General features: G+C 43.6%; 1 protein-coding gene across 3 annotated transcripts; it reads left to right on the forward strand.

Moving 5' to 3' along the window:
* akap11 (A kinase (PRKA) anchor protein 11) lies at nucleotides 1–25,691 on the forward strand. Of its 3 annotated transcripts, none has more exons than XM_007578686.2 (12): nucleotides 1–79; nucleotides 7,668–7,769; nucleotides 9,190–9,300; nucleotides 9,387–9,440; nucleotides 9,544–9,669; nucleotides 12,627–12,885; nucleotides 13,940–18,311; nucleotides 18,447–18,587; nucleotides 19,759–19,845; nucleotides 23,200–23,243; nucleotides 23,354–23,553; nucleotides 24,721–25,691. In XM_007578686.2, the coding sequence occupies exons 2-12, from the start codon at nucleotides 7,707–7,709 to the stop codon at nucleotides 24,892–24,894; spliced, it is 5,631 nt and encodes a 1,876-aa protein (XP_007578748.1). In that variant the 5' UTR covers nucleotides 1–79; nucleotides 7,668–7,706; the 3' UTR covers nucleotides 24,895–25,691. The 3 variants fall into 3 exon arrangements, with proteins under 3 accessions (XP_007578748.1, XP_007578750.1, XP_007578749.1); XM_007578688.2 differs by having other exon boundaries at nucleotides 19,762–19,845; XM_007578687.2 differs by lacking the exon at nucleotides 1–79 and adding an exon at nucleotides 90–341.
* Nucleotides 25,692–26,156: the final 465 nt, after the last annotated feature.

Genomic DNA, 26,156 nt, shown 5'->3' on the forward strand with positions numbered 1-26,156 from the left:
CAAAACAGTCGGATCGTTCCCGGACCGCCCATCAAAGTCAGCGGCTCCCGTCAGCGCTGCTGGAGTCCGACGCTGAGAGGTGAGGCGGGGGGGCTTTATAACACAACACGGACTTGTTAAACATTAACAGATAATAGCTGCGTATTGTTGAAAGAGAGTTAACTGAATGCATGTCAATGTCACCGTCGTTTCTGTGACTAGCTAGTCAGGGTTGTTAGGGTGACAAACCGGAGCCGACCGCGGCCCTCCTGCTTCTGCTGCTAGCTTCATGATTGACAGCTTGTCACCTCCCAAGGAGCCTCTCTCTGAAGTGGACTGTTGTCATTTTATATGTACTTAAGGTCTGTTTGAATCTGTATACATATATATATGTGTGTGTGTGTGTACGTATAATGTGCTGCCGCTAGCACGCTGGCTAAGCTTTTACGTGCTGTGGCCGTGAGAATCGCCATCAGCATCCTCAGTGAGGCTCCTCTGTGGCCTTGCTGGCTGCCGCTTCCTGACCCGGGAGCAGGAACAGATATGCGGCTGGTCCTCCTGCGAACAGCCGGCCTGCTCTGGTGGTAGCTTCCCGTGTAGCCACGGGATGATTGTATCAATTTGGTGTCCTGGTCATAATGCGCTGCGGTTATAGCAGGGCTGTCGCAGTGTGTATTTTCTTTACTACACCATAGTTGTTACTGACGGGACAACCTCCTCTTTTCCACACCCTCACCGTCTGCTTCTGTGGCATCATCTCTGAGTGTTTCTAACAGACTGCAGCTAATAGTGGCTTGTTAAAGTATTGTCATTTTGAACATTATATATTTATTTAATAACAATCGCAACCTTCATTGGTAGATGGAAGAAAAACCCTTCCACATATGTATTTCTCAATTTTGTCAATTAAAAACATTTTTTCCAGTCAGACGGACATGTTGTGATAGGTTTGCAGTCGTGTCCTACTCTTTCTGTTTTCACATGATGGATTGAACAGCAGTTTGTAGGAAGAGGACAAAGGCATTATGCTGTTTTCTCATTATAATCTGGAATCTTGTTTTCTTTATGCCTCATGTTTAGTTTGGTGAGGTATCGGTCAAAATGGCTAAAGGTTGCAGAGAGGGGATAAACAGACCTTACTGAAGAAGGAATTGTATCTCCAGGGAGTAAATTACAAAAGGCATTTGTGGATTCAATCTGAGACACTTAATCCTTATTAAATTCCAGCAGACTGCCAGCTGTTTTTGCACGGAGTCGACTGGGTTTCGCCCGAATTCAGAAAAGACAAGTCCCTTGAGCCTCTAAATGTTTTCTGTAGCTCCGTGTAACATCTGCTTGTTAAGTAGAGCAGCTAATCGAGTAGAAATGGACAGAGAGGAATTTAGTGTCTTCATCCTAAAGTTCTCAGAATCATTTAAGAAATAACATGACGCTTCTGTTATCCTCAGTAAATCAAATCAGTTTCCTGTAATTTCATTGTTTAGCAACACAACACAACAAAACAAACAGGTTTCTCTGGAGTCAGCGCTCTTCTCAAAATTAAAGCTCACAGGTCTTTGAGAGAGCGAGCTTGCTTTAATATGTCATTATTATCAATATATGACTTGAAAATGATCTCAAAACAACAATATTATCGTTTATTGCAATAATTACTGGGACAGTTTATTGTCCAGCAATAAACTGGGACTAGTCCTGTCGTTTTCTGACAGGACTAGTGTCATTTTAGCAACTCCAAACAACTGATGGTAGATTTGTTCTTATTTTCAGACATCCAGTAGCTCCTGGGTGCCACCCTGTCAGCGGTCACCATGCTTTATTTAAGCCACGCTGAGAGCAGACGTGACGTCACACTTCATAAGTGTGAAACCACTTTAAAACAGAGATCCTTTATTACTTCAAAATTAAACATTTTCCTTTGGCCTGCTGCTGTTGAAAGTAAGGCATAACTTTGTTCAAACTTTGTGTAATGGGATACAAAACAACTAAAACAAACAGCAAAAGTAGAAAATGGTGAAGGTTTGAAGTCTGGCTTTTTGTTGTTTTTGTTGAATGAAATGCGAAATGTGGTTTTCTCTTTCTTGATCTGGCCTTGATTCCTCCTCTGAGTTCACTTTTAAGCATCTCGCTGATACCAAAACTAGCAAACTTTGAGTCTTCCTCCGTTAGGAACCGCTTCTACACAGAAGAGTGTTGTGGTCTGCACGGCCGACTAGTGCTAATGAATGGTCTTTGGTCAGAACACGGACAGACTGTCAAGTTCCCAACTGATCAATCACTGACCACCACAGTTGGGAGTATTTGTGATTCATGATTACAATAATGATGTCACTAATATAGGGGGGGGAAAAAGCCCTTCAACATCTCAGTTTGGAGATCATTGGACCATGATCCTGTATTGTCTGTTCATCCATTCTGTTGCAGACTAGCTGCTGTGTTTGGGATCGTTGTTCTGGTGACGACCCAGTTTGTCTGACAGACGGCCTCAGAGTTACGCTTCCTGGCCAAACAAAAAGTTACCTCCTGATTTTAACTGAGCAAATAGATCTGAGCTTCCTGTTGGACAGTTAGTGCCTGGACAGCTGTTTTCCAGCTGGCAGCAAGTTATTTAACCCGAGCTGATGTAATGAGGAGCTTCTCATTTCTCAAACAACCGTGCTGAAAGGCGCATCCTGTGGTCGTGGAAAAGACATCGGTCTGTTTAAGAAGGGTCAGATCGTTGGCATCAAGCTGAGAAAACATCTGGAGATGCAGAAACAAACACTGGGTTGAGAACCATCCAATGAATTATTAAACACTGGAGGGAAAGTGGAAAACCATCGTGTTTGAACAAGAAATGTGGTCAGAAAAGAACCCTGAATGACCATGATCGGTGATCTCTGAATTATTTGGTGACGTAAAATTAAAGAAAAACATAACAAAGCCAATAATCTTTGAGGCTAACCGGAGAAAAAGATTGGACTCTACAGTGATGGAAGGTCATGTGATCTGGTGAGTCCAGATTGACCTCCTTCCAGAGTGATTGGCGCATTAGGGTAAGAAGAGAGGCAGATGAAGTGGTGCTCCCCTCATGCCTTCTGTGGCACCCAGGGAGTGCTTTGTTTTTTTCATTATCTCCAAACCTGGTTCTGCGTCGCCTTCACAGCTCTACCAAGCAAAACAAAGAACAAGGGGCTGGATTTTACCAGGCTACTTGCATTATGGTCAAACAACTCTTCCTTTGGTCCTATCTATCCAAAGGACACTGTTCAAGTAGTCTTGCAAACCTAAGTTACGGTGCCAGGTTCCTTTTAGAGAAGCTTTTTCCCAGCTGCACTTCCATATAACTCATACTTCTTTATCCCTTTTCAAATTTACCAGTCATGAATTTAAGCATTTAACAAGCTAGCAGAAGCCTGAAGAGTTGGTGCTCTTGGGTTTTTCTCAATTTCTCCAAGCATTGCATTGTCTGTCCTAGACTTGAACCGCTGCTGAGAAGACCCGGCAGCAGCCTTAAATGTTTCCCACTTGTAAATGTTGGTCTTCATATTGTTTGGAAATGTCCCAGTAACCCATCCCAGATTAATAGTCAGAACTAATTCCTTTTTTTTGTAGTCATTGCCGTTTGATTTTCCACCTTAGTGTTCTGTTAAGCACACCTTTATGCCCCAGAGCAGCAATCTGCTACTGCTTCTTTATTTATAAAGCACTTTAAAACAACAACAACTGTGACAGAGTGCTGTAATGAACGTTAAAATTATGGAACATTTGGACAGCAGAAAGCAAGGGACCTAGGATTGAGCCCTGTGGAACTCCATGAAGTAGAGCATTCAAAACCAGCATATTTACAGACATGGTTCTGTCTGACTGATGAGACCTGAACCATTTTAAAGTGGTGCCACTAAAACCCAATCGGTTGTGTAAAACGAGTTCATGAGATAATAACTCCTGCTGCTACTCATGCAATTAAATGCACTCGATAAACACAAACGTTTCTTGCGAGAGCACTGGCTCGACTCGATTGCTCTTTTAGGTTTCCAACAAAGGAAAGAAGTTGTGACTGACTTCCAGTTTCCTCCGTCCACCTGCCCATGGACACCTGCGCTTCATTATCCTCCAGTGTTTGTTCTCGGCCATCTGCGAGGGGGTTTCCTTGTGCTCCCACTCGTCTCCCTTGACCTCTGTTTATCTGTTCTTCTGACCACCCACATTAAGAACTTGACCCACTTAAGCCTCCTGACCAAACCGGGCTTCAGACTACACAGTTTCTGCTTATGGCAGGTGTTTTCTTTTTTTTGTTTTCTTTTTTTTGTTTTCTTTTGTTTTCTTTAGTTTTTTTTGTTTGTTTTTTTAGTTTGGCGTCTGAGATGATCCGCACCAGGGAGTGAGATCTGCTGAGCTTGAAGCGATGATGACTTTTTCTGAATGGATGGTCTCAGAGGTTTCCATTAGCCTTAACATTTCTGGACGTAACCTCCTGCGGGCTTAAGAGACGGAGTCAGTTGGACCCAGCGAGGTTTTTACCCAGTGCCCGGTCCGAAAAATTGAGAAAAAGCCAAACAGAAGTAACATCTGCCCACTAATATTATGACTTTTATGGAAACATAGACAGTCACAGAACATGATAGCTCTAGATATTGTGACCACAATGTAACTTACACTGGGTTACAAAAAATAGTTTTTGGAAGTTGTTTATGTTTTTTCAACTGAATTATGACTGTTTTCCATTGCTGAATCCAAAATTTACATCTATTTTTTTTCAATCAGGTCAGACTTTTATTCTAATTTGGTTTAGAGAAATCTGATCTTCTGACTGAATTGATGACATTTTTGGGACATTATCAGTTCATTTTTGATAATATTTCTCATTCAAAAAAAGGTTTTAGGAGAAAAAAAATATATGTTCTAACATAGTGTATGAATTAAATGTTATGCACTTAGATTTCTGTAAATTGAATAATAAACACTGATAAGGGTAAGTACATGTAAATTGAGCAGGACGTCTTCATTGTGTAAAATTCTCCGTCTCCTTCCTGTCCTGATGGAGTCTCTCCTCCTGCTCTTCACTCACTCATCAGATTCTCAGGAAACCGATCCAGATGTGAGAACAAGTCCTGCATTTTGATGCTCATGTTGCTCCATAGTTCAGAAAGTTGACCTGACTGAGGAAAACCAATCAGATTTTTGGATTCACATCAAAATTATGCTAAAATAGTTTTAAAAAAAAACCACACACATTTTTTTTGTCTGTTGACCAGTGTTATAGTAAAATACTAAACTTTACTACTCTACTATCAAGTACTTAATGATTTTGTATGATCAGTTTTTTGCAAATATGGTGTGACATCTATTGACCCTTCATAAGCTTTTAGAAGGTTTTGTGTGTGTGTGTGGCTTTGGGCAGCACTATAGAGAAAAACAGCCTTACATGGCACTGGTTTAGGGAACTGACGGTCTGATGGGACACCCCTCCTCCTCACTTCCTCGCTGTGTGCTCTTCCCAAGTCTCGCGCTCAGCCAGGTGTCTCAAATATAATGGGCTAATTGTGCCGACTGCCCTTGTGACTGAATCAGGATGCTGTGGATAGCTGGGGTCAAGCCCTGTTGAGGCCTCAGTGAGAAGCCTGGAGGTCCTGGACGACCAGAGGAAGGTGACGGCATTCGTTCCTCCCCAGCCGTCTCGTCAGGATACGTGAGGCAGACTCAGACAGACCACCTGCCCGCATCTTGACTCAGCTCTATCTGCTCTGGGTCGCACCTCAAAGGCGACGGCTTAGATTTCATGGGAAACTTCTCCTTCTTGTACACTGTAAATATTTTGCCTCCTCTACTGGCACTCCAGTGCTGCTCAGCGAGCGAGTTTCTGCTTACTCAAGACACACACACAGAAGTGCCTGTTTTCTCTGCGCGCCGTTTGATCGTCGCGGCGGGTCACGCCGGTTTCCAGGCTTCATTGAAGTGCGGCACGGGGTAACTTCTCAGCCGCCATGACGAGTCCAGACCGGCTTTTAAGAGCTCCGTTCGTGACGACTTCACTCGAGTGTGAGGTAAACCCGGGTTAGCTGTGTTAACCCGCAGGATTGAGCTCATCGGCACACAGGTGCAGCGGATTAAAGTGGGGGCTTAAAAGTTTTCACACACATTGAAGTGATGTTTCACAGTTTGCCACAAGCTATGCAGGACACACAAAAGGATGAGGTCACAGCTGAAGTGTTTTCTTGCCACACAGAACAGAGCTGTGTGTTTTAAAACTACACAGCACCCTGAAAAATCATCCCCACAAAACATGACGGTGGCAGCATCATGATGTGGGGATCTTAAGCCTGGACAAGATCCCCACAGGTTTTTGGTCACAGGAGAAGTCCTGGAAGAAAGAGGCCACAAAAGACTGGGTGATAAAATTGATATTATTGATTAATGGAATTTTTGGTTTTTGAAAATTGTATTTATTTATTTATTTTTTCTTTTGAAACTCTGGATTTTTTTAAATATTTTTTTTATCACTTTACTCCTTGAGGTTCCATAGTTCAGAGTGATGTCACCAAACGCAATGTGTGTCCCAACCAAATTGTATCTATTTTTTATTTTTTTTACTTTGAATTCAGGTGAGTGCCTCAAATGAATATTTTATTTTTAATAACGAGAACATAGTTATAACATCACAAGAACACAGCGCTAACATCCAGAATCACGTCATAATATTAAACGATTAAAGTCGTAATTTTACGAGAACTCCAGCAGAACAAATGACAAAAAAACATAGATCATAAATATTGAGCCTCTTGTGACGTTTTACTTTTAACAGATAATAAAATGTTTTTAGCACATCATCATTAATTAGTATCAAATAACTGCAAAAATCTGTGTCTGTTTTGAAGAAAAACCCCACAATGAGTCATGTCACATTGTGACAAGACTTTTTCTCACTCACATAACTTTTTTCTTGTAATTTCAAGACTTTTTTTTCTGTTAAAGTTGCACATTTGTTCTGCTAATTTCATTACTGTATTCTCTTTATTAAATAAAAATTCTCGTAGCCGTCTGTCATTGTACGTCCGTCCGGCCAAAGGTTTGTATGCCGGGACACAAAACATTGTTTAATAAAGGAATGCACTTTTAAAAAAATATTTTCTGTCAGAAATCGATTGGAATTGGATCTGGTGTAAAAAAAAAAAAAAAAAAAAGCAGAGCTTTTCTTTTGAAGCCACGTCACCCAGCCCTAACAACCACCATAAACACACATTAGTTTAGATCAAAGAGTATTCACGTACAAGAGAGCAGAATGCATACAAATACCTGCCACACCTTTCAGCTTTTCACTTCATTTCTAAAATGCATTTCTTTCCTCCCACTTCAGAATATTGTTCATCTGTGACCTAAAATCCCCCCGAAGACGCATTAAAGTCATAACCTGAAAAATGGGGGCAGGGGAAGTACAAGGAGTGTGAATGTGTGTGCCAGTCACTGTAATTCTCTCCTGTTTGTGACTCACACACTTTTCCACTGTGGAATTCAGAATTTTTCCACAAATGAAGTGAAAGTTTGATGTTCCTATTTGGCTGTGGTGGTGGTTGTGGTGAAGGAGCACATTAGAGTTCAAAGGGTTCACCTTTTTTTTTTTTCTTTTGTTGTGCGTCGAAATAGGAGGGGGAGAGTATCGGGAAATATTTCTGGAAGTTGGGCGGCTGAGTCCATCCTCTTTCTGTTCCCAGGTGAGCCGACCGTCGGAGCGCCGGCGCCTCTCCGTTGCCATGGATGCTGGTGTTCGTGTGAGAGGAGGCCCCATCAGGTCCAAGTCGTCCGTACGGAGAGAGGTTTGTCTGCCGGGACACGAAACATTTTCTTCTGAGTATTTTGATGTAGGAATGCTCACATTGACGAGGTCCAACTGGATCAATTCACAGCCCAAGAGCTCCAGAGTTATGTGTGTATGAATCAGTGGTTCTAGCCTCTAGGTGGGGGTTACAGTTGTAGCTGTTTTCTGTTGCCGTTATTCTCCTTAATATGTTTTTTTTTTTTTTTTTTCCAGTTGTGAAGTATTTGCGGGTTCTGATATTTAGACTTCTATTGTTGCTAGAGATGCAACAATATGAAAATTCGGCCAAATATTACTATTGTTGTTATGGCTGATAACCAATATTTACCGATATTCTATATATTTCACTATTGTTTCAACACCTTTGGGGGGGGGGAAAACAAGCAGAAACAGACGGCAACAAGATAAAATAAATAAAATCGACATCGGTTGTTCATATCAGCCTGGTTTTATTTATCAGCTAGATACCGATATGTTAAAAAAAGGACTGACATCAGCCGATACCAATGTGAGTGCCAATATATCGTGCATCCCTACACAATATGTTACCAGAGTTACCATGGTTACCATGGTGGTGTTGCTAACAGTTAATCACAGGTCTTACATTTTGTCGTGCCAGGACTATTTCATTTCTTAGACATCTTCATTGCGTTCTGTGACTCAAAGCGGTTGAGGCTATCGCTAACTACCTGCTAACAAATCCTCGCTAACTACATAGCTAGATTTCTGCTTTTATTGTAGATGGCGACATTTGTTTTTACTGGACGACATTTGTTTTTACCACTGCCTCACTTCTGTTGCCAGCCCATATATGAGGTTAGGTGAGTTCAAAGACAAAATAAACTTTTAAGATAGGTGCAATGGGGGTTATTGTGATGCTAGGTTATAGCAACTGTACTTTGTGTTTATAGTTTTTTGGGTGTTTTTGGTCTTAAATTTCATTCAAGATGGCATTTAAAAAGTCTTAAATTTGACTTGCATATATCCTGATAATTGGCTAGAAAATTGCATATTGCAGTTTTTGTACAAAATTAGCTCACATTGTTTTTTTTATGATGACTTTGAGTTGATATGTTGTATAGCTGCAGCTACCATCTGACCACAGCCGCTTCTTTAAAAAGCCTCCCACCAGGACAGGACCTGCGTTCAGTGCCGGATTGTGATTTAACTTTTTATCTGTGCGGTTGCTCTCCGTAGGAATGCAGTGGGCAGACTGCTGGGGGGGATAAAGTAGTTTCCAGAGTCGGTTGTGATAAAGCAGTGTTTCTTGGACCCGTCAAATGACGTGCATCCCGCTGTCTGTTTTTAGTGTCATTCTGTCAGGCAACCGGCCACGGTGAATAAATCCAGAAAGTGCGGTTGGTCCTTGGCCCTCACCGTGTGTGTGTGTGTGTGTGTGTGTGTGTGTGTGTTTACAGACGGTGCGTGACTCCGGAGCCCAATCTGCAAAGAGCCTCTTCAGGAGCAGAAAGGAGCTGTGCGGCGTCGGCCTGGAGCTGCCAGCCAGAGACGCCACTAGACTCTCTGAGGTTTGCTCTGCCCGGCCGCACCGATGGAGCTCAGCCACATCCACGCCTGGATAATGTAACGCTGACCGTGAACTGTGTTCTTTCAGATTCACTTCGTGTGTCTGCCCGGACAATGTGAAGGGGAGGATTCCACCCAGCAGGTCGGGCACCGCCCCACAGCTGCCCTGCTTGTTCGTTTGATCTCGTCGTTCAGTCTGACGTGTTTTTATTCTGTTTTGTTGTTTGTTTGTTTGTTTCACCCAGACACTGTCGTCCCTGCCCGCGGCTCTGTGCGAGCTGCTCAAGTCTCTCCACGCGCACAGCCTGAAAAGCGACGAGGTCCTGCTGCTCAAAGACTCCCGCAGGCTGGCGGAGCACAGAGACATTCAGGTAGCCGCCGGCGCCGCATGTCGGGAAGTTATCTGCTGAGTCAGCAGGACAAGGGAGGCAGAAATGAGCTGGGGAAGTGAGGAGAGCGCAGACAGGAAGTGAGAAAACGGCAGTTTGACTGTTAAACTTCTCTCTACCTGCCGCAACTTTTATTCTCATGTCGACTTTTAATAAAGTATTTATTATGAAGGAAAAAAAAAAACATTTTCAAGTAACAGTCAGCACAAAAATCAGATATACTTGTTTGTTTTCCTTGGTTTTGAGGAAAACCAGAAATGTTTTCTTCCTGTTAAAAGAAAATATGATTTAGTCAGTGAAGTAGTGGAACTTTCTGCAGCCAGCTGTAGTTTTAAAACAGAGCAAAAGGTGGCGCTCTCATAGGTTTCAGGATTTTTTTTAGATATTTTCAAATAGTTTAAAAGTCTGTCTTGTAAGCTACAAATGGTGCACAACAAACAGTTGAGGGAAGGACAAAGATGAGGAGTGGGGGGAGGGGTCAATGCAGTAGAGATATTTAATATTGGAAAAATCTTGCAATAGTAGTAAATATTGTGATGGCAAAATCATGTGTGGTATCAGCTGTGTATATCTGCTGTTTTCTTCTTTCCTCTCGTTCCCGTCTGTGCGTCCATCACTCTGTGACCTTTAGCTGCTATTGTCCAGTGTGAGGCTCTAAATGGGTAAATATTACATTAGCATATAAAGCCCAAGTTTATAACACTTGGAAATATATTAACCAACCTCGAACAGTCCTTTACGATGTGAATATTGCCTCCGGTGACATTGCAGTGACGATGTATTTGTGATGCATTCCACAATCTGGCACTTTCTCATCTCATTAAAAACAGTTAAAACCCAAGGAATAATTTGGTTTAATTTGCTGCAGTTTGGCAGCAGCGGTGGGTTCATGCATACAGGACCGACCAGGTGGTCCATTCCCACTGTCGGCGATAGACGGTGTTGCAAAGAGCAGACTGTAGGGGGAGCTTTTGTAGTGTTAGTCTGCAGTACTTGGGCCACTGAAATCCACAAGCATTTTATTAAGACTTTAGGCAGCAACGTCAGGTTGTGAAAACAGTGCCTTATGTCTCCTAGAATCCCTAACCTTTGTGAAATAAACAGAACTCATTGCATACCGGATCATAATGAGGTGCAGCATGTGCTGGATGCATGACACACTTTCCTCCATTTCTGCAATGATTGAGAACTTTAAAGGTTTTTCACACTTCATGGTCCAGTGTACTCGGTTTGACTGGGGACTAAAATTGCAACATTTGTTTCATTTTCAGCTGCTTTGGTTCTCTTCCACACCAAACGATCCAAACCTTTTGAAAAACCTGTTCTCCACCTTGCCTGTGGTGGCGCTGCAGCAAGAAACACTGAAGGAAACAACATGAAAACCTCTAAGGAAGACATGAGTGCAACTTCCTTTTGCCATAAAAAATGTAAACAAAAATGGAGTAGCGTCAGATTTTATTGTTTTTAGGATTCCTCTTTTGTTTTTGGTAAAAGACTACAAGTCATTTCTCTGGATAGCGATAGTTTCTCGCATTTGTTTTGTTGCTTTTACCCAGAATGCCCTGCGCTGTAGTTCGCTTCGGAACGATTGCATTCACATATGCGTTCAAACCGCGCTGGAGTTCATTTCAACCGAACAGAGACCGAGGTTTGTAGGCGGGCCGGCGTTTGCTTTTTGGATCCCATCAGGGTTTTATTACACCATGTTGCAAAAAATATTTTGGAAAGTTGTCCGACTTTTCTCAACTGAATTAGGACTGTTTTCCACCGCTGAATCCAGAAATGATATAAATTTTTCTCAATCAGGTCAGATTTTTATTCTTGGAGAAATCTGATCTTCTGATTAAATTAATGACATTTTTGTGACATTATCAGTATTTCTCATCTGAAAAAGGTTTTAGGAGAAAAAAACTGTTTCTGAGTGTATTAATAAGGGTTAGGGTGATTAAATGTTACAAACGTGGCTTTCTGTAAGCTGAATAATTAACATTTTTAAGGTTAAGTACATGTATATTGAACATTACGTCTTTATTGTGCAAAATTCTCCGTCTCTTTTATGTCCTGATGAATCTCTCCTCCTGCTCATCACTCACTGATCCAGATTCTGAGGAAACTGGTCCATATGTGAGATATCTTTCTCAGAAAATCACTTATTGATGATAAGCTATGTAGATACCAAATGGTTTGTCCAACCTTTAAAAATGGCGGTTATGTATTTACGATTTAACTAAAATACGTCTCCTTTGTTAATATTGAGCTTTTGACTGCATTTTTGACTTGAAATAAGCGGCTGTAGTTTTTTTTTTTTTTTTTTTTTTTTTGTTCTTTTGTCCATCTGTGGATGATTTACTCAAAACATAAGACACAGTAATGTTCTCCATGTTCTCCTCCACCAGCAACCCCGCATTCCTCTGGTTGTTGACCAAAATGTTGTCGGTCGTGTCAGTCCAACAGAAACAGCCAGGGCCTTTCTCACGCTTTAGAGGAAATGCAGGTGGGATGGACGGACGGACAGATGTTGTTTTCGCAGCCCACCGCTGCAGCCTTGTCCTTCCCCGGTCCTTTGTGTCTTGTTTGGGTTCACGGAGGCCCTGCAGCTCATTTTGTGGGTTTTCTTTCCATTTCAGTCGGCGGGACCTCCCACAGATCTGAATTCTAAAGTGTGGCTTTGCAAAAACGTATTCTGTGTTCTGACAACTTGCAATCAGAGCACAGACATAACAATAGCACTTCTATCCCACTCCTGTAACGTACAAGAAAATCCCCATTTGAGTTCAGCTGAACTTGCTGAGGTTAAAAAATAAAAAAATAAAAAAATCTTATCCAAGACTTGCAGAACAGGGACATGTCAGTCCTCTTGTTTGACACAAATGCTGTATTTTTTTGTTTTTTTTTGTCCGGATATTAAAACGTTTCTCTTTTTTTGTCTCCCCACCCAGTGTTGGCTAAAGGCTGTGTGTGTCCTGAGGCACAACCCCTCCACAGGTGTGTACCCCAGCGTAGCGTCTTTGGTGGGATTGTTGGGATGCTACATAGCGGGGGTCCGCTATGTGCTGGAGCTCCAAGATCTTCAGAGGGGTCTCAACGAGCCCAGCCAGCCGGAGGAAGACGACACCAACCAGTCGGTCTCGTCGATCGAAGACGATTTTGTCACTGCACTGGAGCATCTGGAGGAGGAAGACACTAGAGACAATCCCTGTAGGTTCACGTAAGGAGTGCTGGGATTTAGTAGGATCTGGGGTTTAAAGCTGCAGTGTGTAACTTAAAAAATATGGTTTTGTTACGTAGTTGTTGAAACTGTCACATTAATATGTAATACATACAGACAGACGAGACAGATAATATGTGAAAAAATGGAGCTCCACCCAGTACTAACTGCAGAAATACATCTCTGTCAGAAACAGTCAGAGCCAAGAGAAAGGCTTATCGCTGACAATTAAGCTCAAGTATGCGCCACTCCATTCTCTTCCCCTACAGCGTCTTTCTGATAATAGTCTGTTATGAATCCTAAGATTAGTTAGCATGGCGGTGGACAAAAACTGCTAATGGCAGTTGTTTGTCTGCTATTAGCATATGTAACGTCGCACAGGCAAGGATGATTGACAGCGCTAAGACCCTCCTACTTGCTCTCATTTGTTTTTGACCAAGAGTAGCTCAGGAAGGAGGTGGAGGCCCTCTCCAAATCCAGCATGTTCCTAACCTTTCCTTTAAACTGCCCTAAAATTGGTTGACGTTCTGCTTCCTTTCTGCTTGCAACCTGCATAAACCGCAGATGTACGTCGACATGTCGCAGCACATACACTCTGCCTTTGAATAGCTTCTGATATCTCGTTTAAACACCTCACTGATGTATAAAATGGTTTACGTTTACACTTCACACGGTCTTCTTCACACTGTATCAGCATTCACGCTGTGTGCGTTTGTTATTGTCATCCCATCCTAGCAATGTTCACCGATTGGAAAAAGAATGCATTCTTGAGTTGCTAATAATGTCCCACTTCCACCCACCAGCCCACTTCTCGGTGCATCAGTAGTTATGGTGAAGGTTAGGGAAGCCATCTATCGTATTTCCTAAATTTTTGCATGTAGGTACTAAAACATCAACCAGTTTGTCCCAAATGTTTAATTTCCTCCTCGATTTTATTTAGCTTCCTTTGTGGACAGTCTTTTACCATCTGATTGTCCTATTTAGTTATTTTAATGTAGTTCTAACCAGTTTCCCCTTCCTTCCATTTTCTGTTCGCCTCCTCAGCTGCAGCTGCATTTTGCCATTTTAAGAAGCGTGACGTGGCCTCACAGACCATCCCAGCCCACAAAAGAAAGAAGGAATTGTCAGGCTCCCGCATTATCATAAGTTCATCTTCCAAGAAACATTCAGCCAAACATGGTCCCGATGTTTCAGTCACAGTGCAGCGGTCATCGTCAGGGGTTGAATCCCAGTGGACCTACTGCAGTCCCGGAGCTCGTCCGGCCTCCCCTTCTGCTCAGCTTAGCGAATCAGAGGAGTCCGACTGCTCCAGCCCCAGCCCGATCATTTTCCTGGATGAAGTGGGCTACCAGAGGAGCCTGTTGGCTAAGTTGGACATCCCCCAGGTGCCAGGGGGACCCAGAGATCGAGTTGAAGACTCAGACTCTGAAGTTAGTGAATTCTTTGACAGCTTTGACCAGTTTGATGACCTGGAGGAGCTAAGCTCAGAGAGCTGCACTCTAACTCTCCCTCTGGACTCCATCAGTGCCTCAACCGCACAGAAAAAGTCTGAGGCTGGTTCCAGCGGTCCCACTTCGAAGTATGTTTCCAGGGGTTGCTCAACCAAGAGCATGAACCCTCAGCGCTTTGACCAGCCCACTCTCCCAGCCAATGTGAAAAAACCTACTCCTCTGAAACCAGGTTCTCCCTACTCAGTTCACCCCGACATGTCCGACTCCCCTTGGTTGGCGCAGACTCCATCTGAGGAAAACGGAGGACCTCTCTTTAGTCCTGTCAGCTCTTCTGCCTTTAGTCCTTTGGTGGAGACGAACGGACCACTGGAATACTTCTGGAAGACAGAAGAGAAAGGGGAGGACAAGTCAGAGCTACGTAAACCTCAGGACCTCTGCTCCTTGTATAAGACCTACTCAGACTTTGCCAACAATCTGTCCAAAGAAATTCTAGGATCGGTGTGTGGTTTCCAATCTGCTGTTGACATCAGTGACAACAAGAATCTAAGCTGTGTCTGCCACAAAGAGTTCAAGAACCCATCGGGCTATCTGATGAAATTGTCAGACATTCAAGAGACGGTCACAGTAGCCAAGTTGCAGAAGAAGTCCCAGTCTCTAAAGGATGGCATTCAGAGATTTGCTTCTGACCTGGTGGAGATGAGCTTGGGGAGCGCCCTGCGAGACCTCCAAAAAGGCGTATCCTCCTGTACCACCACTCTCTGTCACCTGGCTGCTAGACTCACCTCCTCAGTTTTTCAGATGGCCTTTCACGAAATTGGCATGCGACGTGCGTATGTCTTGAAGGAGCGAGCTATCAACGGATTAGCTGGTTTCCTTGTCGGTGAAGCCATTTCTGGGGCCCTTAAAGAGTTCCTCACTGTAAAAAAACAGATTTTCCACAACACAGTGACGCAGTTTGCTGCCGACCTGGCCGAGGAGCTGGTGTTTGAAGGCATAATGGAAGTGTGTCAGTTCTCTCACCCCTCGACCCCTATCACACCCAGTGATTGGGCTTTTGGCCACGGGCAAGCAGAAGAAGAGGAAGAGGAGGTGGTCTCCTCCTATGCTTCGGATTTGTCCGAGTCCGTCATACAGGAAGCCTTCATAGAGCTCTCTCAGGCTGACGTTGCCTTTACGAGCCAAGCGGCTATCAGTGTGTCCTTGGATAACGTCTGTTACGTCAATGCTGAGAACACTAGCACTCATACCAGCAGCATATTTGCTAACAAACAGGTTTTAAGCTCCAGCTCCACTTCAGCAGCTCCAGGGCTGTCAGGAGAGGAGGCTTCCTGCACAGTGAAGAACGCTCTCTTCACCGTCTCAGGCATGGCTAGCTGTATTCCTGTTCCCCATGCTGGCCAAGCCCTCTCCAGCTTCCAGGATCCAGAGGAAGCTTCCCAGTACAAGTCAGATAGCCCAAAGGTCAACACCAAAAGATTAACTGTAACATCGACTGACAGTACCTCCTCTAAACACTCTCACGCTTACCATCACGAAACCCAGAACCCCATACCTGTGGGAGGCTCCTCTCAACAAAGATTATTCCAAAACTTCTCTGGCAACATGGTGGATATGATTGTAACTGAGGCCTGTGAGCTTATTACCACTTCTAAAATGAAGAAGGGTTTTGGCGACTGCACTGACTTCCTTACAAAGTCCATCGGAAGCCGAAGGAACTCCTCAGCGCAGGAAACGGCAGATTCACCTTCAAAGCACAGAGCAGATAGGGAGCGCTTCAGATATGACTGGTGTGTCCGACAGGGGTGGACTCCTGAGTTTGCTCCTCCTGTTTCCTTTCCAGCCGGTTCCTCCAACCAGGGGAAAGTCCAGTGTGAGACGGGTCCCAGGGGGAGAGGCGTGGATCAAACGCATCCTGTGATGATGGATACTCTCGATGTGCCTAGTGCAGCTCTGCTTGGACGGGGCCGGATATCTGGCGTTGCGGATGATCCACCTCCAAGCTCTGGCCAAAAGTCTGCAGGGACTCCTGGTACCCCTCCTTCCACCCCTCAGCAGCCCAGTGAAGTCTCTAAAGAAAAACAGATCAAACAGTTTTCCAAGAAGCTGAAAAGCAAGCTAGCCAATGAGTTTTCCCCTGCGACTCCTCCCCCAACGCCTCATTATCACCCTGAGCCAGGTCCTGGCCCTGAAGACGCCATCCCTGAATCAGACAAGGCTGAGTTTATGCTCAGCCTCATGCGGTCTCTGTCTGAGGAGGCAGTTGGTGATGAAGATGTTGAAGAGGAAGAACCAGTTGAGGAAGAAGGTGTTAGTGGAACTAAGAGAGGTGTAGAGGCAGACTGTGGGCGACGGGACCTCCATCAGGTGTCGTCTCGTAGGATGTCTAACAAGGAAGCCCTCCACTACGCTGAGCGTTTGGCATGCCACATAGTTTCTATGGCGACTGAGATGGATACATTAGGAGGGTCAGAGGAAGAGGGCGAGTTAAGCAAGAGCAGCGAGCAAAGGAGGGACAGCGTGGCTCAGTTCTCAGAACAGACCCTGAACACGTTGTGGGTGTATGCGGGTGAGGTGGCAGGACAGGTCATAAACGATGTGAAGACAATGGTTAGCTCCAGACAACAGTGTCCCTACCACAGAGCTCAGGAGCTCCGAAGAAGAAGCTTTGACAGATCCAGCTCCGATGGTTGGCGTCCGCGCCACCGACACCAGTCTCAGCCCAGTACAAACCAGAGCCGAAACTCAAGGTTAGCAAAGCTTGCAGAGCAGTGGTCCAATGACCTGATAGCTTCAGTTTCTCAGTCTCCCCATTCCACTTCAAATACCAGCTCCAGCTCTGGTATGTCCTCCGAGTACCCCAGCTGTGAAAGTGTGACAGATGAATATGCGGGCTACCTCATTAAGGTGCTGAAAAAGGAAGGCGGCACTAGGGAGTTGGTCCTAGACCAGTATGCAAGCCGCCTGGCGTACCGCTCTATTAAATTAGGCCTGGCTCATGCTAGTCGTAAGAACAAGCAAAGGCCCTCCAGCAGCCGCCTCCTGTCCTCCAAGTCCCTGCCGAATGAATGGAAAGCTTCTGGCAATGAGACCTTAGCATCCAAAGATAGATCAGAATCTATGGGGTTAGTGTCTGGTGAGGACACTCGGTGTTGCTGCCGGGTTTCTGACAAGCAGTGCAAGAGGGAGTACGTGGACCTGGTCAACTTTGCCGAGTCTTTAGCTTACAACATCACCTGTGATGTCGCACGCAAACTGCATCTTTCTTCATTTCGCCTTCCGAAGTCTCTCACTGACTCCTGTCTTTATAAAAAGTCCAAAGTTGAAGATATGGCTGACAACATCATCAGGAATTCTTTCTCCTGCCCTCTGTTGTCCAAGGAGGATAAAAATAGACATTACCACAGTACAGGAAGCCTGTATGACAGGGGCTACAGCAGCAGGGTGATGCAGGTCATCGAGCATTACGCCAGGAAGATAGTTGATGACACTGTCAAAATGAGCCTGGCGTCAGTCGGACATTCCTCCTGGGAACATTCACAGACTCGTGGCTACAATCGGCACTCTCACGCCCAGAGGCTGTCTGAGGGGTCGGCTGCTGTCCAGTCTGTAGGAGAGAGGACCTGCCGTTACTGCCTGTCTCAGGAATGTCCTCACTGTACCAAACTTAGCAGACACCCTTACCAGCCTGTCTTACAGAGAAGGATAAGAGCATCAGAAAGTCACTTGGCATCAGAGCGCCTCCCTAGTGTGGAAATTCCTAAGATCCACATCGACCTGGACCACAGGGCAGCATTCGCAGAAGAAGTTGTTTCTCTGGCAATGGAGACGGCTAAGCGTGAGCTAAGCAATGCCAGCCTTAATGCAGACAGTGGGATCGGCCATGATGGCACCAGCTTCGCTGAGAGCCTAACAGCAGAGATCATGACATCAGCGCTGTCTAACGTCTGTCAGGCTGCCAACATCAGGTATATGTCCTTCAGACTCTTGGACTGTTTTTGCTTAGGACTAAATGATTTCTGTAGCATGAAAGCAGCATTGTGCAATTAGCATGTTTGCATTTTTAAATAACGTGGAAATACTCACTTTATCTTTTCATCTAGTTCTCCAGGCCGGGAGCCGACTGAGTCCACAGTGTCCCAGCAGCTGAGTGTGGGAGAAGACAGTCTGGGCAGCTGGTCCAACCTGAGCTTTGAGGACGATCACCCAGATGACAACAGCAGCTTCCTCCATCTCAGTGACAGGTAAACGACCTCTGGCTGTTTCCCACATCCAGATCTCTGCACAACTGTCGGAAAACCTGTACTGTTGGTTAGGGTGAGTTAATCCGTAGGGAATAATCCGTTGCAAGATGCAATCATACAGGTCTAACTACTCCTACAGTGCTCTTTATGTTTAGTTTATCAGTGGGAAATTTTGATATTTTAAGGCTTTTTATAAAATTTTTTTTTTTTTAACCAGGTTGCCAATAACGATGATCAGTCTCCTATGGGTTATCTTTATTTGTAGGATGTCTGAATATTCTCCCATGTCTGATTCCGTACTTTTGCTTGAGGTCATAGTTGTAGTTGAAATCTTGTTTGTAGGTGACTCCCCTGGAAATGAGGCCCCCGTAAAAGTGTTTCGTCTCTATGGAAGCAAAACTGACAACATCTGCCATTCTTCCCTCAGATACCAAAACAACACAGTGTGTGATCTAGACCAAGTTAATGTATCATAATATTTTCTAAAGGCGTGTCTGTGAGTTCTCTGTTCACTTCTGGCTCAGTCTCTGTCAGAACAAAGTCCATCATGTGTAATTCATTAGAGCCTTCCGGAACCATTTCCGCTCTGTCGATGAAATGACACAAGAAAGCAAAACACCTTGATGGGCCTATTTAGCCAAGAAGCACGGTGATAAATGGAGCTTGTTTTGGCGCGTGTCACTCAGTAAAACCACAGGAGAAAGCTGAGGTAATTGCTGATTACTGAAGGTGTGTTTAGCTATCAATTATCCACACCTTCCAGAATCTCTGAGATGAAACCTCATTGCAGTTCAGGAGATCCTGCCTGCTGGCTAATTACTCAGAATACAGAGACTGAGTGTTGTGCTTCTGTTGCCTGCTGGTTGTCTTGGTGGAACCTACATGAGTACCTTGGTTGTGTAGGGACAACAGCACAATGATCTCACACGTTTAAGTCTTAAGCAACAAATGATTCAGTGGGGAGATACAGGGGAAAAATCTACCTCATCTGGAAAACCCTCCTTTGTTTTGCGCCTCACCTAACAGTTAAAGGACTACTCCAAATCTCCAGAATAATTCTTTACTCTGACTATTGTTTATGTACATTACATGAGGGATAAGAACATGAGGAAACTGATCATTATTGTATCATCTGGCTCTGATGTTGATGTAAACTGCCTTTTCTCCTCAGCAGCAATGGGAACAGCAGCAGTTGGAGCAGTCTGGGCCTTGAAGGGGAAGTGTGTGAGGAGCGCATGTCGTTCTCCCCCTCTGACAGGTTGGTCCACCGCAGCCTCGTACCGCTTTCTAAACACTAACCCAGATCAGGAAAAGATGCAGCAGTAGCTGTATTTCCATCACAAATATGTGCAAAACCTTGTCAATACTCTGCTTATGTCAAAAAAACACAAGTTTGCAGTGGCCGTTTCCTTCATATAAGAAACACATTTAAGTGGGTTGATACAGTAAGTGATTAAAAAGACATGCTGCGTCATGATCCCCCAACTTCTTTCTAGCGACTTCTTCTTTGTGGTTTGCACCAGTGGCAACATCCAGTTGTTGGTCCTGGTGTGATGTGAAAAAAAAATGTTTCCATTGCAGTTTTGTGAAATAAACCAGTTTTGATATGGCCAGTAAAAACACCTCACCGTAGCACAAAACTTTTTAACGAAAAATTAGAGTTTTGTCAAAATTGCGTGTTTATCTCCAAAATGTCAAATTGCGCAATGCTATGTTTATGGAAACACAGCTAGCATGGTCAACCAAAATAAAATGAATTCCTAGCACTGACATTTCCCTTTGATCTTTTACTGATGACAGAATGAGCCCAACATGACTGTTTTATTATATCTGAATGTTCTGAAAAGCCAATCTACGTGATGGTGTCTGTCATTCAGTGAATGTCTCCCAGACGAGCCCCCAATATTTTGTGATGCGCTGCTCAAAGGCTGTAGCTTAGAGGGGAAGAGAGGAGCAGATTTGAATTAGTTGAAACAGCATTTATTTCACATGACATTAGAGAAACCAAAGAAAAACCACAATGTTGCCAATGAGAAAGGAGAGGGATGTTATATTCTTGACTGACAATACTGTACAGCTGACTCCAGTTTCAGTCAATGCTCCCTAACTTGGAGCACTGAAAGACACACACACACACACACACACACACACACACACACACACATTCATGCCTACATAGGCATGTAGGTTTCGGGTACATGCCTAACCCGAAACTTAACCCAAATTCAGTTCACACCTTAGTCGTAAACCTAACCCAAAAACAGCGCTCCTTCTTATGGGGCCTGGTCTTTAGGGAGCAGTTGATCATCCCATTGTAGTATTTGTTGAAAACAGTAGCATAATGAGGTAAACAATTGTGAAACACACACAATCCTAGAGAAAAGGCTGCAGACTAACAGTCAGTCCAGTTGTTGTCATTGAATTATGCAGAAGTTAGCATACAAGAAAAACAGAAACGTCTAAAACAATTACTCGCCCTATAAACGTATTTCACCTCCTTGATTAAAGGAATTAATTTGTGGTAGTGAAAATAAAATGAAGCTAACAGTGATGTCTTTGGTTCATGTGAATTGAGTCTTGCATGGTTGCACTGCAGCTCTCCACATAGACAGGTTTCATGATATATGCTTGTTTACAGCGACGTCTGCATTCAAACTGCCTGGTTAATGCTTTTATATTTCTACATAAACTTCCTTGCTTCTAGGATCTGTTTTTTATTAAAACACTCATGCTGTCATTGTTACTCACCCAGATAAAGAAGCCAAGGAGAAAAAAAAATTACCAACTCCATTACCAGGCATTTCTGAACAGAACCTTTTTTTTCTCTATTTTTATTTATACTTTCTCACATGTACAGCAGGTCTAAGTCATTTCAATCCTTCCTTTGCACTTTATTTATTTATTTTTTATTATTCTGGCGCAAAAAGAAATGTTCTTCTGAGGCTGATCTCGTTTTACCATTCATCCCATTTTTCAAACAACTGCTGCTTTTGGTTGCCTTCTCTTTGTTTTCAATTTACATGAATCCAACTTTTCTTATTTTATGTCTATATTTTCTTTTTCATATATCTCAACTCAGGGCCTTACAATTGAATTGTTGCATAATAAGAGGAGAAAAAGTATCAAAGCCATTTCTTTACAGCACTTAGACACTTTAACTGGCTTTCAGCATGACTGCTGTCTATATTTCCAATAATTCCACTGACTTGCTGCATGTCCAAAGTCCTCTTCGCCACTTTGATGAAGAGTTCGTATTCCCAAACATTTGATGATGACAAAGATTTGGGCGAAAAATATTCTGTGGACTAATGAGACAAAAGTGGAACGCTTTTGGAAGGCGTGCTTCCCCTGATGCCTCGTAGCTACAAGTTTGCTCCATCAGGCTTTGTTTATGATCCAAAGCACACTAACAAATCCAGCTCTTAATAGTTTGAAAACAACGAAGGCTTTGGAGCGGGCTAGTCAAAGTCCGGACTTAAACCCAACTGAGATGCCGTGGCATGACCCCAAATATCTTCAATGCCCTCCAGTGATCCTGAATTAAAACAATTTGCAAAGCCGAGCGTTCCAGCATTCCTCCGCCGTGATGTAAGAGACCTCATGCCAGGTATCACTTACTCATGATACCTGGCGGTTGTTGCTGTTAATTATACTTCATCTGAAGTAGTTGTATTTAATAATAGGCTTTTTTTTCAAGCTGGAACTAGTTGGATTGTGCTGTACAAGATGGTGTGTAGCCTGCAGGTAACAGTGGCGCTGGGAGCCGGTGGGTTGGACGTGGATACGTTGTATATATTTGGTGTTTTCTGTTTCTCGGTCCCTAAAAAAAGCCGGCTCAGGTATTTGCCCTCCTTTTCACAGATCCAGCAGAGTCTACGTGTCTGTTGCCACAGGCTGTGTCAACAAGTCTGTGATTAACAATCCGAGGAGGAGAAATTACTGTTTACCTGTTGGCAAGGATCAGCAAAACTGACAGAAAAGATATTGGGGCGAAAACTGATCACGATGTTTTTTTTATTGTCGCATCTTAGCCGTCATCAGACAGCCAGGCCAAGCAGCAGTCTGTGCTGAAATCAGGAAAATCGTTTCCGCTGTGCTCCTCGTCGTCCTTTGCGTGCAACTTCACATACTCAAACATTTAAAATCTTCACGTCCTCTGAACAGTTTCACATTTTGTCATGTTACAGCACAGCACGTCAAACTCGAGGCCCGAGGGCCAAATCCAGCCCGCTGTACCTTCTTATGTGGTCCTCCAGACTCCAGAGAGACGCATAAGTAGATCCTTCAGGAATTCAATTATGTTTTTGTTTACATCTTTTAATTTAGGTCTAATATTGTACAAAAAGCCTTGGGTGGTTCAATATAAAATCTGTAGAATGTACCAATTTTTCTTTTTTTTAACTGATTAATCGTCAGGACTGTCAATCACAGAAACAATCGTTAGTTGCAGCTTTTCTAAATATCCCACTTTGCGCGTTGCTCTGTCACGTGGAATACTTTGAGGTCACTATCTGACATTTGTTCAGGGGGCGTGAATACTTTGGAAAGAACTCTGCATTCTCAACCATTGCTGTTTGGTCTCTAACCTGTGTGACATTCTGTCGTCCAACAGCGACAACACCGAGGACAAAGAGACGGAGGTCAGGGAGTCCAGTGGTAAGCAGCGTCGGCGTTCTGTTCCGTCCCGTGTGCCACGCTCCGGCCGGGTTCTGAGAACCCGGTCCAGAATCGATTAACGCAGAGCTGCCGGCCTTTCTGTGCTGCAGGGACGCTGTGTGCAGACCGGACTCCGGCACAGACCGCGCGCACCGCTCTGCTCATCATCAATTCAGACTTCAGGGAGCTCGGACGCGGCCTCCAGCACGCGACCTCTGACCCCCAGCTCAGGAGCATGCTGCAGTGGGCGGCAGCCTCCGTGGTCGACGTCCCTCAGATCCAGCTGAACGTGGACAGAGAGCTGCAGCAGGTGATTCAGTGGAGCGAGTCACACTTTGTCAAACTGGTGATAATTGACTGCGTGTTGCAGCAACAGTCAGATTATCATCAGCGGTTACATTAAGATTTAGTTTAAATCATTTTACATTCAGCTCGGCGTTTGTTTCAGTTCATTCTCAACAGTCCCGTTCAGTCTAACAACTGAGTCCGGTTTGTTCCGCTAACAGTTACAGGAACACGAACGCAACGCCAAAACACTGACGGTCATTACTTCAGTGACAGACGAAGAAGAAATAAAAACAAAGGTTGTGATTGTTATGGAAGTATGCAGAAACTTTTAATTTATGTAGGTTTTTAACAAACTGAACAAATGCTTTTGTTCAGTTCAACTCTAAAGCATTTTTAAAATTCAGATTTTCTGTTAATGTTGAAAAACAAACATGCTAAAAGCAGGACTTGTACACTTGTGTGTCAAAATATAATTTCCATTTATACATTTAGTGACTGTGATCAGTGGTGATGTTTTTATTTGTAATCTGTTGAAACGCTGAAGGTGTACTTAGTTTCTACCATTGTGTTATGATTTATGATTTGATGAAGAAAAAATTTTGCTGTCATGATTTTTTTTTAAAAGGTGAAAAGTAATTCAGCCTGGCCCAGACTTTAGAAAGGGCTGACAGGGCCCACATTTTATTTTTTAGGATTGGGGGCCCCAATGATGTTTTAAAAATTTAATTAAAGATTTGTGTTTTGCATATCTTATTTTATATTATATTATATTATATATAAATCTCACAACCTGATATTAGAGGAGTTATATTTATATTTTGGGAGTTTTATTAATATAAACCGTATTCAAATATTTGAAAATGATGTTTTATAAGATTTTGCTTGGGAGCAACCTGGAGCCATTGGCCAGTGGATGTATTAAACCTACCACGCATCAATTCATGTACACGACTACATATTAATGTTCTGTAAATTGCCTTAGTAGAAATATTTTTCTGTAGCACATAGGGCACCAAAACTAGCTCCAGCCCGGGGCCCCACTTCCGTGTAAATCCGGCCCTGACAACCACAGCTATTTCCCATGACTGCATGCAAATTTTTTTGGTGATCCTACTTTTTCGTCATCCTGTGCATCTGACCCCTTCTTCTAGCAGGAAGCCATTAACCAGAACTCTGTCTGCCCCTTCAGCTGCCCGCTGTGGTGCAGAAGCTCCAGGAGAGAAAGTGGAAGGTGGCAGATCTGCTGCACATGCTGCTGCGCTACCAAGAGGAGAGCCTCTGCCACGCGCCGCCGCTGCCGCCAGGGGGAACCAGAGACACCCAGCACCCCCCGCTCTTCCAGTGGCTCCTGGAACACGCTTAAAACCTCCTGATTTTTGTTTTTTTGTTCTTTTTTATTATTTCAAGAAAGGCCTTTTAGGATCTCGTTAGCCGCCAGAGGGCGCCACAGAAACCATGTTATCGGTTCCATTCCCTCCCTCAGTTGGGCAGCATGTTACAAAGAGCTCCTTGAGCTGCATTTGTGTTTTTTCTCTCCACACCTTCCTGCTGTGTTGCTGCAGAGTTTTCCTCATGTCTCCAGGTCGGATGAAAGGAGTCGTCTCCCTTTCTACTCCTCTTGTTGCCTCCACCCCTCCCACCCACGCTGCCAAGCCTCCCTCTGTTCTGGAGCTGAAGAGTCAGAGACCCACCCCCTGTGTTTCCAGACAGACACGGATGGAGCTGGGAGAGAGAAAATTTTTTTTTTTTGTTTTTTTTTCTGACAGGGAATCCCCACAGCTGCTCAGCAGATGATGTCATCACATCCACTGCTCACCTCCGTGGTGTTTCCACATGTTCAGAGACCAACGATGCACCCAAACACACACACACGCACACACGCACACACTCACCACACCCTTTTATATCAGAATCAATTCAAAGGAGTAGTATTATCCCACCGTTTAGTTGATCATCTGAAACTTCCTGTCTTTCAGTTCACTTCAGTGAAGTTTTTGTGAAGAACTGAGACTCTTCATCGTAATTCATCAATGTGCTGCCAAACGTTCAGAAATATAAGCTGTCTGTGAAGGTGTGAGAAACCTTTTTCTGCTACTGTCACCTTGTGTTGATATGAGAAGCCATAATCGTGGCTTTAGAGAGATAAATATGTTTAAAAAAATGCCTCATGAAGGAGTATTGTTGTTGACTGCAAAAAAACAAAATCTTACCAAGTATTTTTGGTCTGGGTTCTAGTGCAAATGTCTTAGAACACTGGAAATAAGACAAATCTAATTTATAAGTAACTTTTCAGCAAGATACAGGAGCTTGTTTTAAGTTGGTAATGCCTTAATATTTATTTTACAAAAGTACGAGTTCCACTCTCAGATTATTTAACTAACAAGGGGTTTTGTTTTAAAGGGGAACAAGTAGATGTGCAAATAACAATTTGCACATCTACTTGGGTTTCTACTGCTTCTAAAAAAAACAACCAAAGTGCTTTAAAAAAAAAACAACCACCCAGCCTTTTTTTTTTTTTTTGTCAATAAATTAAAGTTTTTTGGTGTCTGTTTCCAGACACCAAAAAACCGTTTCAAGGTTTTTGAAAAGCCGTTTCAAAAACCTTCAGAATGTTACCTAGCAACC

This window comes from Poecilia formosa, unplaced genomic scaffold, assembly GCF_000485575.1.
Source record: "Poecilia formosa unplaced genomic scaffold, Poecilia_formosa-5.1.2 Scaffold488, whole genome shotgun sequence".
Classification (NCBI taxonomy): domain Eukaryota; kingdom Metazoa; phylum Chordata; class Actinopteri; order Cyprinodontiformes; family Poeciliidae; genus Poecilia; species Poecilia formosa.